Source organism: Equus caballus, chromosome 16 (assembly GCF_041296265.1).
Source record: "Equus caballus isolate H_3958 breed thoroughbred chromosome 16, TB-T2T, whole genome shotgun sequence".
Lineage (NCBI taxonomy): Eukaryota > Metazoa > Chordata > Mammalia > Perissodactyla > Equidae > Equus > Equus caballus.
Window position 1 is genome coordinate 33,081,775 of NC_091699.1, and position 13,245 is coordinate 33,095,019.

The 13,245-nt window shown below is 43.4% G+C and overlaps 2 protein-coding genes across 2 annotated transcripts in view; both read left to right on the top strand.

Annotated features, from left to right (window-relative positions):
• The window catches only part of LOC138918141 (uncharacterized), a 115,778-nt gene that overhangs the window by 38,685 nt on the left and 63,848 nt on the right, over positions 1–13,245 (top strand). The window contains exon 4 of the mRNA XM_070238350.1: positions 12,310–12,352. The gene's annotated coding sequence lies outside the window, so the exon portion shown is untranslated. The remainder of the gene's footprint in view (positions 1–12,309; positions 12,353–13,245) is intronic.
• Positions 6,186–7,406, top strand: LOC100063855 (Krueppel-like factor 17). Its single transcript, XM_070238650.1, is given in 1 exon segment — positions 6,186–7,406. A coding segment is annotated over 1 exon segment (1,188 nt). The 3' UTR covers positions 7,374–7,406.

Here is a 13,245-nt window from a genome sequence, read left to right on the forward strand (position 1 = left end):
ACTAAGGGGTGCATAGTGCCCGAAAATCCATGACAGCAAGTAAAGTCCAATTCCACATTCTATCATGCTTAAAATGATTGCCGAAACTATCCCAAACAGGACAGTGCCAATACACGTTACACACATCCTTGTCATCGCACTGTACGCTATTCTGCCATTAGAAGAACTATGCCAAAGAGACATCGTTGGCATTTCACTGAGCTAGCACTTAGCTGCCTGGTTTTAAGTGACCAGACAAGTGAACTCCTGAATTTTAATCCAATGACACTGTGCAGAGTTAAACAATCCCTAATCATTAGTATCTTCTCAAGATTTTCAAACACTGCATATGCATAGAAATAGGGGATGTGTTGAGAGCTGGGGTATAGTCTACACAAAAGGAGGTTATTAACCTTGCCATTTCAATGTGTTTAAAACTGATTCACAGGTATTATGAGAGTGTATGTTGGGTTTTATTAATTTTTTAGATAGTTAAAAAGACAGTTAAAAATAAAATCAGGGGCCCGCCTGGTGGTGTAGCGGTTAAGTTCACACGCTCTGCGTGGACAGCCCAGGGTTTGCAGGTTCAGATCCCAGGTGCAGACCCACACACCGCTTATCAAGCCATGCTGTGGCAGGCATCCCACATATAAAATAGAGGAAGATGGGCACGGATGTTAGCTCAGGGCCAATCTTCCTCAGCAAAAAGAGGAGGATTGGCAGCAGATGTTAGCTCAGGGTTAATCTTCCTCAACTAAAATAAATAAATAAATTAATTAATTTAATTAAATCAGATATTAACTATAGTAAAACCCCCTGAAGCACTCTCAGCAGAGCACAGTTAAGAAAACCACCAGTCTATGATACAGAGAATTGCTACATGAATACTTATACAGGAAAAGCAAAATACACTTACAATGAATATTTCCTACTAATGAGTTCATTTCAGCCATCATGTGTTTATTCATCATGCCAGTCACTCTGGGGTCATATTCTGCCACCAAGTTTTATAATCCAAGAACATTCACAAATAACAACATATACACACACGCGCGCGCACACACCCCATGGATGACCCAGTGTGTTTAAGTACTATGTATAGTAAAAGTTTCTGAAGAAATTTATTCATTGATCGGTTATTAATTCAAGTAATATTTTTAAAGCTTCTACCAAGTGTCAGGCATCATATTAGATACTGGAGATGCAACACTGACCCAGACAGACAAGATTTCTGCTCTCATGGAGCTTGCATCCTAATTTAGGAGACAGGCAAAATCAAGAAAAGAATGAATGAATAAGATAGTTTCAAAGAGTGCCAAATTCCTTGAAGAAAATGAAACAAGACTGTCTACTAGGTGCGGTTTTGCAGCTTCAGCACTACTGATAGATTGTGCCAGGTAATTGTTGCTGTGGGGGCTGTGCTGTGCATGGTAGGATGTTTAGTTGCATCCCCAGCTTCTACCCACTAGATACCAATAGCACCTTCTCAGTTATGACAGCCAACAATATCTCCAGACATTGCCAAATGTCCCCTGGGGGAAAAATCATCACCAGTAGAAACCGCTGTACAAGAAGGACTGGAATGAGAGTGGGATTTTCTTTATTATTATTGGATGGTCAGGAAAGACTTTGAGGGCTTAAAAAAAAAAGCAAGCCAACCAGGAAATGATTTTGGAAGAAAGTTTTCCAGGCAGAGTGAATAGTAAGTCCTAAGGCAATAAGGTGATAATGAACTTGGAGTCCTAAAGGAACAGACAGAAGGCTCGTGTGACTAAAGCATAGAAGTAGGAGAGGGTATCAGAGAGGTGACAAGAATAGATCACAAGATCACATAGAGCCTTACAGGCTATGGCAGAGAGTTGAGATCTGTTTTTAAGTATTTTGAGAGGTTTCGATGAAGAAGAGAATCTCTGATTAGCTGTGAAGAAAGAAACATTCCTAACTAGACCTTTAAAGGTAGATAGGCCTGGATTTTTACAGGCTGGGATGAAAGACAGAAGTACTCCAGGTAGCGATAAGGGATCAGAGATGAGAAAACCTGACTGGGGTGGGGCAAGGGATGTACAGAAATGGAATTCCAGAATTGTCAGAAATGTAGAATCTAATGCAGGAAGAAGGAACTTTTGAGGGACATCTACCATTCCAACTACCGCTGGGACAACAGCTCAGAGGAAATCTCTCAAGGAGAGTGTGTTCTAAGCAACATATTGGCAGCAGCTGTGAGCTGTGGGACCCACCGCATGTGTATGGACTCTGCCTGAGTCCCAAACATGCCCCTTAGGGAGTGGTGGCCCAAAGCCAAGCTCAGGGCCAGCTACCCCACAGGAGCCAGAGACCAACAACCCGAGATAGGGGACTAACAGCACAACGATGCAATGACTTGATTCCAAAATATTCTTGTTAGAGGCTTACAGAGCCAGCACTTCCAGACCAATGGAGACAAAGATAATAAACTTTAGCTCTTTCTTCCAACTTCCTCATTGTTGTATTATCACTACTGTTTTTTAAGTATTGGCATGTGTAAGGCATTTTTCTAAATATCTTCTCTTCATTTTCTCATTTAATCTTCTGAACAATCCTATGAAGTAGATTGTCTTATTTTCAGCATTAAATAAAAGGGGCCACTGGAGCCTAGAGATGTTCTGTTACTTGCTCGTGGAATCTGAAATCTAAGCAGTCTGACTCAAGTCCCATCTCTCAATCACCACAGAACATTGAGATAAAGCAATCAGTATCATATACTACTCAGATGAAGGAAATGACAAAGATGAAATCACTTGCCAAAGGCCATACCCAGCGAATGCCTGTTTGAGGAACAATTGGTAATAAATTGCTAGTGTTTGAACACCTACCTGTGCCAGTTATTTTTCTAAGCACTGTATATGAATTATCTTGTTTAATCATCATGAAAAGCTGTGATAAAGGCCTTATTAGTTGTCTCAATTCATAAATGAGGAACCTGCAGGCTAGAGATCTAAAGTAACTTGTCCGAAGTCACACAGCCAGCTAGTCGAATTGAGATTGTAATTTAGGCACTAAAATACCCAGGCCTTCACTCCTAACACTAAATCACAGAACCCAGCTCTCTCCCAACAACAAGGAACTGTTTTAGCCACTCTTCTAATGTTATTTGGTAAAAATAAGATGTATGATTTAAAATAATCAAGTGGCAGACTGCTGTTATCTATGTGTTAGCACACTTCTCACACCACCAGTGTGACATAAGAGATTGACCCAATCTGTTGGTGACCCAACCTGTTGAAAAGTGTGTATTCTCAAACAAGAAAATTGGAGGTATTAAAAGGCATCTCTCAGGCTGGCTCAGTGGCATAGTGGTTAAGTTCACACACTCTGCCTCAGTGGCCCAGGGTTCACGGGTTCAGATCCCAGGCGTGGACCTACACACCAACCATCAAGCCATGCTATGGCAGCATCTACGTATAAAATAGAAGATTGGCAGGGATGTTAGTTCAGTGACAATCTTCCTCAAGCAAAAAGAGGAAGATTGGCTAACAGATGTTAGGTCAGGGCCAATCTTCCTCACCAAAAAAATAAATAAATAAAAGGCATCTGACATGAAGCCGTGAAAGAAAGCCAGTAACTGGCATCAGAAGTTGCAGATTTCAGTCCAACTGTATCATTTACAAGCCCGGTGGCCTTGAGCAAGTCACTATAACCGCTCTGAGATTAGGGCTCTTCATTACACAAGAGGCAACATAATCCTGACCTTGGCTACCAGGCAGGTTGCAGTGCAGATCAATAAAACAATCTGCACATAGGTGGTTTATGGACTGTGCAGTGCTCTAACGACATAGGGAGGCATTCATAACAGAGATGTCAAACAGCTAGTTACAAAGATGACTCTTTACTGAACTGGGGTTAGTGCGTCTCTTCTCTGTCCTCAGGTCTTACTGACAATGGCAGTGTGCTGAAGCAGAGCTGGTACAAGCCTATGTGTTCTGGAGCTAGAGGAGAGGCGAGGTCAAAGAAGCAAGATGTTTATGCTTGTGGCAGCTGCTCAAGATAAAAACTGAAAATTCTCAGCGTTTTAAAGTATTAAATCCAACCTGTCCGGATACAACTAGTGTGAGTGAGATAAACTCTGCAGGCCCAGTAGCAACTATCTTTAAAATCTTTAATCCTGATAATTATTACTATTATAACAATAATAGCAGTTCACGTATCAGTCAACTACTTTTGAAAACAGAATGGTCTAAGACTCATAGGCTTAAAAACATTTCTTTAGTCTCAGTTCTCTAACTGCATATTAGCTGAGGATTGGTTCATCTAGACTGGGCTCAGACAGGCAGCTCAGACTGCAGGCCCACTTGGCCTTGGCTTCTCATGGTGAGTTGGGCTCATGTGTGTTCGTTCTGGAACCCAGGAAAAGGGGCAGCAGCTACCTAGGAGAAAGGCTTGTTCAGGGCAATGGCAGAAGTGCAAAGTGCACGTGTGTGAGCACATTTCAGGCCTCTGATCTACGCTACCCACGTCAGTCATATTCACTACACACTCACCAAGCAGCTATGTACTGAGAGCTTTATCCCCGCTCTTTCGTAGAATCTTCACGACAATCCTGTGAAGCAGGGCCCATTTGTATCCTCATTTTAAAGACAAGGAAATGGAGGTAAAGAGAAATTAAGAAACCTTGCAATATCCTGCAGCTAGTAAACAGCAGAGTCAGGATTCCAGAGTAGGCAGTGCGACTCCAGGTACTATAAGATTTGACAGTACATTCTACTGACTGCTTAAATCTTAGTCCATCAACACTGCAATTAAAATGGGGCTAGTTTTGGGCTGGCCTGGTGGAGTAGGGCCAATCTTCCTCAGCAAAAATGGAGGATTGGCGGTTGATGTTAGCTAAGGGCTAATCTTCCTCACCAAAAGAAAAGGGGGCTAGTTTCAAAGTATTGAATATATCTGGGTTCCCATACCATATCACTAAAAATTATGTGAATTTTGTTTTATTTATATCATGAAATATTTGCTAGGCACAAAGCATATATATAACATGCATCTACCACATGATGCCTAATAAGATGAAGACATGAAATCACCACCCAAGAACTAGATTATTACCAATATCCTTGCATGTTCCTTCTCTGTGTCGACTTTCTGTCCCCTCCCTGAAGATAACCAGTATCTTAAATTTTATATTTATCATTCTCTTGATTTTTTAAGCATAGATTGATCACTTATGTCTGTATCAAATAGTTTTGCTTGGTTGAACCCTCAGCTCTGCTGCCACATGAATCTCTATAGTTAATTCATTTTTTATTGTTATATAATAGTGCATTTAGTGAATATATCAAAATATCTCAATTATCCTACCAATGAATATTGGCTTGCTTTTAATGTTATGCCATTAAAAATAAGGTTCTACAGACAATCTCACCAGTAATGTGTGAGGGATCCTGTTGTTCTACATCCTTGCCAAGAGTTGGCATTGTCACATCCCATAATTTCGGGGACATAAAACAATATTTTATTGTGATATTAATTTGCATTTCCCTGCTTACTAAGAAGGCTTAGCATAGTGTCATTAGGCAATCCACCACATATGTTTTCTGTCCTATGAACTGCTTATTCATGACCCTGGTAAGCTTTCCTGTTGGGTTATTTATCTTCTTTATTGATTCATATCAGTTATGTATATATTATATACAGCAGATTTATATAAACTTTGTCCATTATGTGTATTACTAATATCTTCTCTCAGCTTGTTTCTTGTCTTTTCCTTCTCTTTATGGTAAATAATGAAAAGACTTCTCAATCTTTTCCTTCAAGTTGTACTGGGTTGAATAGTGTCCCCCCAAAATTCACGTCCACTCAGAACATGTGAGTGTGACCTTATTTGGAAGTAGTGTCTTTGCAGATAGGATCAAGTTAAGATGAGGTCACAGTGGATTAGGGTGGGCGCGATACCCAATTCTTCTAAGTGGGAGATTTGGACAGACAGAGAGAGGAGACACAAGGGAGAAGGCCATGTGACAACCAAGGCAGACAGTGGAATGATGCCACTGCAAGCCAGGGAACACCAAGGAGCGCCATGAGTCACAGAGGCTAGGAGCAGGCAAGGAATGGTTCTTCCCCAGAGCATTCAAAAGACACGTGGGGCGTGGTGCTGCGGGCCACCTGACCCGCCACGCCGCAGCTGCCAGTCTCAGCTCTGGTCTGATGTGGGTCTGGACCCGCACACGGTCCCGATGTGTAGCCGACTCCAGGCTAAGATGGAGCAGGAGGCCGAGGGGCTGAGCCAGTGGCAGGTGGCTCAGCAGCAGCTGGAGGAGGATGCTGACAAGTTAATGTCCATCTTGGACATGTCTCCGTTTCCCGGAAGCAGTGGCGTGCACACCTCTTGGAACCATGGCCTGCCAGTCATTCAACACGTCCCTCAGTGCACAGAGCTGGAGAGGATCCCCTTGGTCTTTGTAGAGGCACCTAGGCAGAATGAGAGTGAAATGGGGCCACAGTTTAGTATGTTGCTGCCTGAGCGTGGTGTGAGCTACTACTCCCAAGTGACTCTTACTCCTTCCCAGATGATTTACTGTTGGGGAGTGTCTCCCTCCCAACCAGGAATGATGATTTTCAAGGAACCCCAGACGATGCCTTTAGGAGAGCCGGGTATTCCAGGGGTGGCCATGCCCTTCAGTGGGAATCTAAGGATGCCCCACAGTGGGCTAGTCCCAGCTCCTAGTGGAACCTCAACAATGTCCCACATCAGGGCATCAACCATGCCTTATTCTGGCCCCCCAACAGTACCTTCTAACAGAGACTCTTTAACACCTGAAATGTTATTGTCCCCAACCATGCCTTCCACTGAGGCCCAGGCAACACTCCCCTCTTTGGCTCAGATGTTAGCTGCTAGAGATCCCCGCGACCTTGGGATGTCCCCAGCTGGCTCCCCAACATTGCTGGCATTAGAATCCCAGGACACTCTTCTGAGCCAGCCAGCCTCCCAGGAAGACCTCTTCCTACCCAGGCAGCCCATACCTGCTCCGTAGAGAGCAGAGCAGAATTTCAGACCCCAGGAAAGGGCTCCCAGGAGGAGATCCCCAGTTTCAAGGCCTTACCACTGTCAGTATGAGAACTGTGGAAAAGCATATACTAAGCACTCCCACCTTGTGAGTCACCAACGCAAACACACAGGTGAGAGGCCCTATAAATGCACGTGGGAAGGCTGCACGTGGTCTTTCTTTCGTTCCGATGAGCTTGGACGACACATGCGGATACACACCAGATATCGACCGTATAGATGTGATCAGTGCGGCCGACAGTTCATGAGATCTGACCATCTCAGGCAACACCACAGGACTCATCTGCAGGTGCTAGGATCCTCAGACGCACAGGCCAGCAATGGACAGATACCTGGTCCTCCTGCTCCTGGTCTTTAGGTCAATCTCCTCTTCCTCTCATTTTGGCATATCCACCCATATCCTGCCTGCCTCTGACCAGCTAGTCTCTTTGGTAGGTGTAGGCGTAGAGGAAGACAGAGATTATGAGGCAGTGTTGAAGCCCACATGAGCTCTGGACCCGGTCAGGGACTCCTCAAAAACTGTCTTCTGCCGGGTTTAGCCACATGGGAAGACGGAGCAAAGTAGAGATTGGGAGCTTTATTAAAAAGCTCTTTATCATATGTCACTCCCCAGCTTGAAACCCTTTAGTGATTCTCCTTTGCCTACTACGTAAGAGCCAAGTGCCTTAGCTTGGTTGTCCATGGTTTCCAGGGCCAAGCTATGTCCAGATTCTGAATTTACCACTTACTAACCAGATGACCTTGGGAAAGGTCTTTGAGCACTATGCTGTGTTTCCTCTTCTGGTAAATGAGAAGAACAGTATTGGACCATTCAGGACACATCTATGCACCGAATCAGATTCCCTCCGGTACTCACCAGCCACATGCTCAGAGTTTCTGTCTCTTTCCACCACTTCCAGACTTGGATGGAATGCCCCACTACAGGGCATGGGATCTGGGATCTCAAGTAGCCACCAGCAACCCAGAAGTGTGGGGGAGTAACTGCTCCTGGGGTAGAGTTTGACTAGTGAAGATGGGAGAGAGCCAGGCAGATAGATTCCCTCTTCTTCCCTCCCTTGCCTGAATTGCTGCAAGGCACGATTTCTCCAAACAGTACAGCTAATGGGGAGACCTCCCAAGCAGCCAGTGACACACCTGCAGTGACTCTTGGACTTTAGTCATGAATCAGGACCCAGCCTGCTGTCAGCTTGCATTACCCCCAGCTCTTCCCTGCCTCGCTTCCCTTTTCTCACTCTCAATGCCTCGGGTTTGCACCACCCAAATAAAACATCAGTACTTTGTTCTCTTTGTAGGCTCTGTTTCCTAGTGACTTTGGGGTGGAGGACATTAGACTGGGGCACAGAAGGACGAACCCCACTGTAACTTCCCCTGCTCCCCAACCCCAAGTCCAGGTACCTGGACTTCCACATACGAGGTGTTAAAGGCCCTGTCCTGCCCTGCTGCTCCCCCAGGGGGAGGGGCATAATAACTATCCTGGTCATCAGCCAGCCAGTTAAAAACCTCATTTCTGGACTTAGCAGGCAATCATTTTATTGACCAGCAACTAATAGAAAGGAACTTGTGCAAGCTCTCAAGTGACAGAGCTGGGGTCCCAACCAGACTCTGTCTACTCCGGAGAGGATGCCTTTTACAGGTGTTTTCTGCACCCAGTCCAGTGCCAAGCACTGCCAGGAGATGGCCACAGAAGGGTGGTCAGGTCTGGTTCCCGTGGTGAAGAAACCGCCTTGGTCTAGGGGCTGAGAGGAGCACGTAGGTGCGGTGGCCATGCGGAAGAGGTGCTCCAATGGGGAAGGTCAGGCTTTCTGGGGAAGTGAACCTTGAGTGAGTGTGTGTAACACCTAGTAATCCCTTGAATGTGGAAATAAACTGAGTAGGTGAATGAAGAGGAAAGAGCATTCCAAGCAGAGAGAACGCTGAACCTGGCAGCTGCTCAGAGAGTCAACCTGAAAGCTTCCACTCATTCGACAAGTGTTCTTTGAGCCCACAACACACAGAACACCACCACTATGGGGACTCACGAGGGGCACAGAGACGAGGAGAGGATGTGTCAGAGAAGAAAGACTTGTCAAGGAGGTGCCTGAGTCACAGCTGAGGGCTCACGGGGCTTAGCTGGACCTCCCATTTCCTGGACGTCTACCCTTGGTCATGCCCTGTGCTGGACACTAAGGATTCAGGTGTGACCATGCCTTGCTGCAGGGCAGAGGGATCGCAGACAAAAATTCTGAAGGTGTTCAATGCTGCCAAGGACAGGAGCCGAACCTCTATGGACTCAAACTTATAGGCGTCTGGGGAAGACTTGGTTGTGCCTGCCCTGCCCCTCCCACCTCCACCCTGACCTTACCTGCATGGTCATCTTGGTCTATTCCCCTAGTGGCCCCAGCTTACCTGGGCTGGGCATCCAGGTGCCTTCCTCTCAAACTCCAAGCAATGGGAGAGGACTTAAAAAAAAAAAAAAAAAAAAAAAAGCACAGGGAGTGCTATTTGTTACCCAGCTATCCCAGAGACTGAGGTTTTGAGTACACAAAGTCTCTTTCATTCTCACCTGGGCACTAGGTCCCTTTTGTGGAGCAGGGCATCTCAGGCTCAGTGGGCCAGGGCTGGTCTCTGTCTCCTCATCCCCCATACTTGGCTCACACACAGCCCTGCAGATAGGGTCAGCAGGCCAGGTTGCTTGTTGGGATGCAAGAGAGGCCTGTTGGTGACCCATCGCTTTCACTGAGGAATGGAAGGAGGAGGAGCTAGAGAGGGCAGGGGTGAGCTATGTACATTACAGTGGTGGTCGAAACAGGTCCCTGCCCTTGTGGAGGTCGCGATCTAGTGGAGGAGGGATGACAGGAATGTAGAGTGCTGTGAGGACAAGTATCAGGGACTTGCTGCATTAGAGCAAAGGAGTTAGGAAGGCATTCACTGGGAAGTGTGGTTTGAGCTCAGAGGTAGGGACTAACTAGGAGTTAGGCAGAGAAAGGAGGTGAGGCGGTGATTGGAGGAGAAGAAATCGATCTATCCTTTATCCAGCGATTACCCCATGGGAGGCTGGGGCTAAGGCTTTCCCAGTATTATCTTGTTCAACACAAGGCAGGCTGATGGGTGGGTAAGAAATTGTGCGCTCTCAAGTAAGACTAGTAGATTTCAAATCCTGTCTCTGCCAATTCCTGCCTTTGTGGCCCTGGGCAATTTACGTATCTCTTTGCTTCAGATAGCTAGTGGGGCAAGATTGATAGATTCAAGCTGAAGAGAAAGAGAATTAGTCACACTTAAAAATGGATGGAGAGTAGTAGAAAGATTTAGGAGAGAGATTAACTCTGGTGATAATTAATTGGAGTTGATTGGTGAGGGAGTGGTCAAGGATGACTCCCGGGTTTATAGCTTGTGTTACAAGTAACAGGAGAATGAACAACTTCGTTAATTTATTTTTCTATTTTTTACTGTGATACTTATTATATGGGCAAAAAATATTTTGTATGTATACAATTTAAATAATAAAAAAACACCTGGGGTCAGCCCGGTGGTTTAGTGGTTGAGTTCTTGTGCTCCACTTTGGTGACCCAGGGTTTGCAGGTTCAAATCCTGGGCACAGACCTACACACTGCTCATCAAGCCAGGCTGTCGCAGCATCCCGCATACACAATAGAGGAAGATTGGCACAGATGTTAGCTCAGGGCCAATCATTCTCGCCAAAAAAAAAAAGAAGGTAAGAAAAAGCCCCACTCATTTACCCATTATGCCACTTAAAAAAGACATAGGAGTACATTTGAAGCCTTTGAGTGGCCCTCTCTGATCACATCCCCTCATCCTTCCCACAGAGGTAACTGCTATCATGAATTTTGGTTAATTTTGCCTTTGCCTCTCTGTTGTTTTTACCATATATGTATCTATTCTTAGACAGTATAGCGATTGGTTTTATGTGGTTTTGAACTTCATTCTGTTTGGGGTTCATTGAGCTTCTTCAATCCTAAGGTTAACAGCCAACAAAATTTGGAAAAAATTTGAAAAAAAAAACAAAAGACATGTGGGCCTGCAAACACCGTAATTTCAGACTTCTAGCCTCCAAAACTGTGAGAGAATGAATTTCTCTGTTGTAATCCTAAAGCTGTGAAGATCCTCTATAATCATCTTCTACAATTTTAAATACTTACCTTCACATACGTTTTTAATTCATGAAGTACTGATTTTGCTTATGAGCATGAGGTAGGGATCTCACTTTATTTTCTTTTATTTTTGGTTTTGTTTAGTCTTCTTCTATTTGGTTAATGAATTGTCCCAGCACCATTTGTGGAAAGGTTCATTTTTTTTTTTTTTTTGGAGGAAGATTAGCCATGAGTTAACATCTGCTGCCAACCCTCCTCTTTTTTTTGCTGAGGAAGACTGGCTCTGAGATAACATCTGTGCCCATCTTCCTTCACTTTATATGTGGGACGCCTACCACACCATGGCTTGCCAAGTGGTGCCATGTCTGCACCCAGGATCCGAACCTGCGAACCGCTGAAGGGAAACATGTGCACTTAACCACTGTGCCACCGGGCTGGCCCCGAAAGGTTCATTTCTTTTCTTGCATTAATTTGCATGGCCTCCATCATGTATGAAAGTGCTATATAAATGTGGGTTACTTTTTGGACTCTTGAGTCTGTTCCATTGGTCAATTTGCCTCTCACCCTATCCTGTGCTAATTATTGTAACTTTATTATGGTTCTTCCCATGTCATAGAGCTAGCACTTTCATCTTCTTCCTCTTTTTTTTTCTTCAGAAGTCCCTTGGTTATTCCTGGGCATTTGATCTTTCATTAAAATTTAAAATCAGTTTGTAAAGCTCCTCTGAAAAGTCTATTGAGATTTGGATTAGAATTTCATTTAATCTATAGATCAACTTGGAAGAATTAATATTTCTACAATATTAAGTCTTCCTATTCGTAGAATTGGTTATATAATTTATTTATACTTTAAAATAAAGTAATAAAGTGTTATAATATTCTCCACATGTCTTACACATTTATTGTTGAATTTGTTCCTCAGTACCATATATTCTTTGTTGCTAACGTAACATTATCTTTTCAAAATTGTGTTTTATAAATTTTAAGTTGGTGTATATAAATGCAAATTTTGATTGTTGGCACGACATCCAATTTGCTAAATTCTATTATTGTATTAACTAATTTATATAGACCTCTCAGTTTTCTGAGGATAATCACATGCCAAAAAATGATGAGAGCTTGGTTTTTTCCTTTCTAATCCTTATACTCTTTGCATCTCTTTCTTTCCTTGTGGCACTGGCTGGGCCCTCCGGTACATGTTGTATAGAAGCAGTAAACGTGGGATCCTTATTTCATTCCTAGTTTTAAAGGTAATGCTTCTGCTGTTTTGCTGCTACCAATTATGTCTGCTGTAGTTTTTTTTCTTTGATACTTTTAATAGATTAAAGAAATTCCTTTCTATTCATAATTTGCTAAAAGTTTTATCACAAATTAGTGTGGAATTTATCAAGTGCTTATTTGACATCTATTGAAATCATGTGGTTTTGATCTTTAAATAAATTAATATGGAAAATTATATGAATACACTTCTTTAAAAACCACTTTCTAGAGCTATGATTGACAATCAAAAAGCGGTGCCTATTTCATGTACGCATCTTGATGGATTTGGAGAAACATCCAGAAACCATCACCGCAGTCTATACCATACACATATCCATCACTTCTAAAAGTTTCCTCCTCCCTTCTTCTTTATTATTATTTTTTGTTGTAAAAGTGCTGCATGTAAGAGCTACCCTCTTAGCAAATTTTTAAGTATACAATACAGTATCGTTAAGTATAGGCACTACACTGTACTGAAGATCTCTAGATCTTATTCATCTAGCATAACAGAAACCTCATACCCTTTGACAGATACCTCTGTGGTTCCCTCTTCCCCCAGCCCCTGGCAACATTCTACTCTCTGCTTCTTTGGGTTTGACCATTTTAAATTCCTCATATAAGTGGTATGTATTATGTAGTATTTGGCCTTCTGTATCTGACTTATTTCACTCAGCATACTGTCCTTCAAGTCCGTTCATGTTGTCACAAATGGCAGTATATCTTTCTTTAATAAGGCTGAATAATGTTCCATTCTGTGTGCATACCACATTTTCTTTATCCATTTGTCTTTTGATGGACATTTAGGCTGCTTCCATGTCTTGACTATTGTGAATAATGCTGCAATCAATGTGTGAGTAGAAATATCTTTCAAGATCCCAATTTC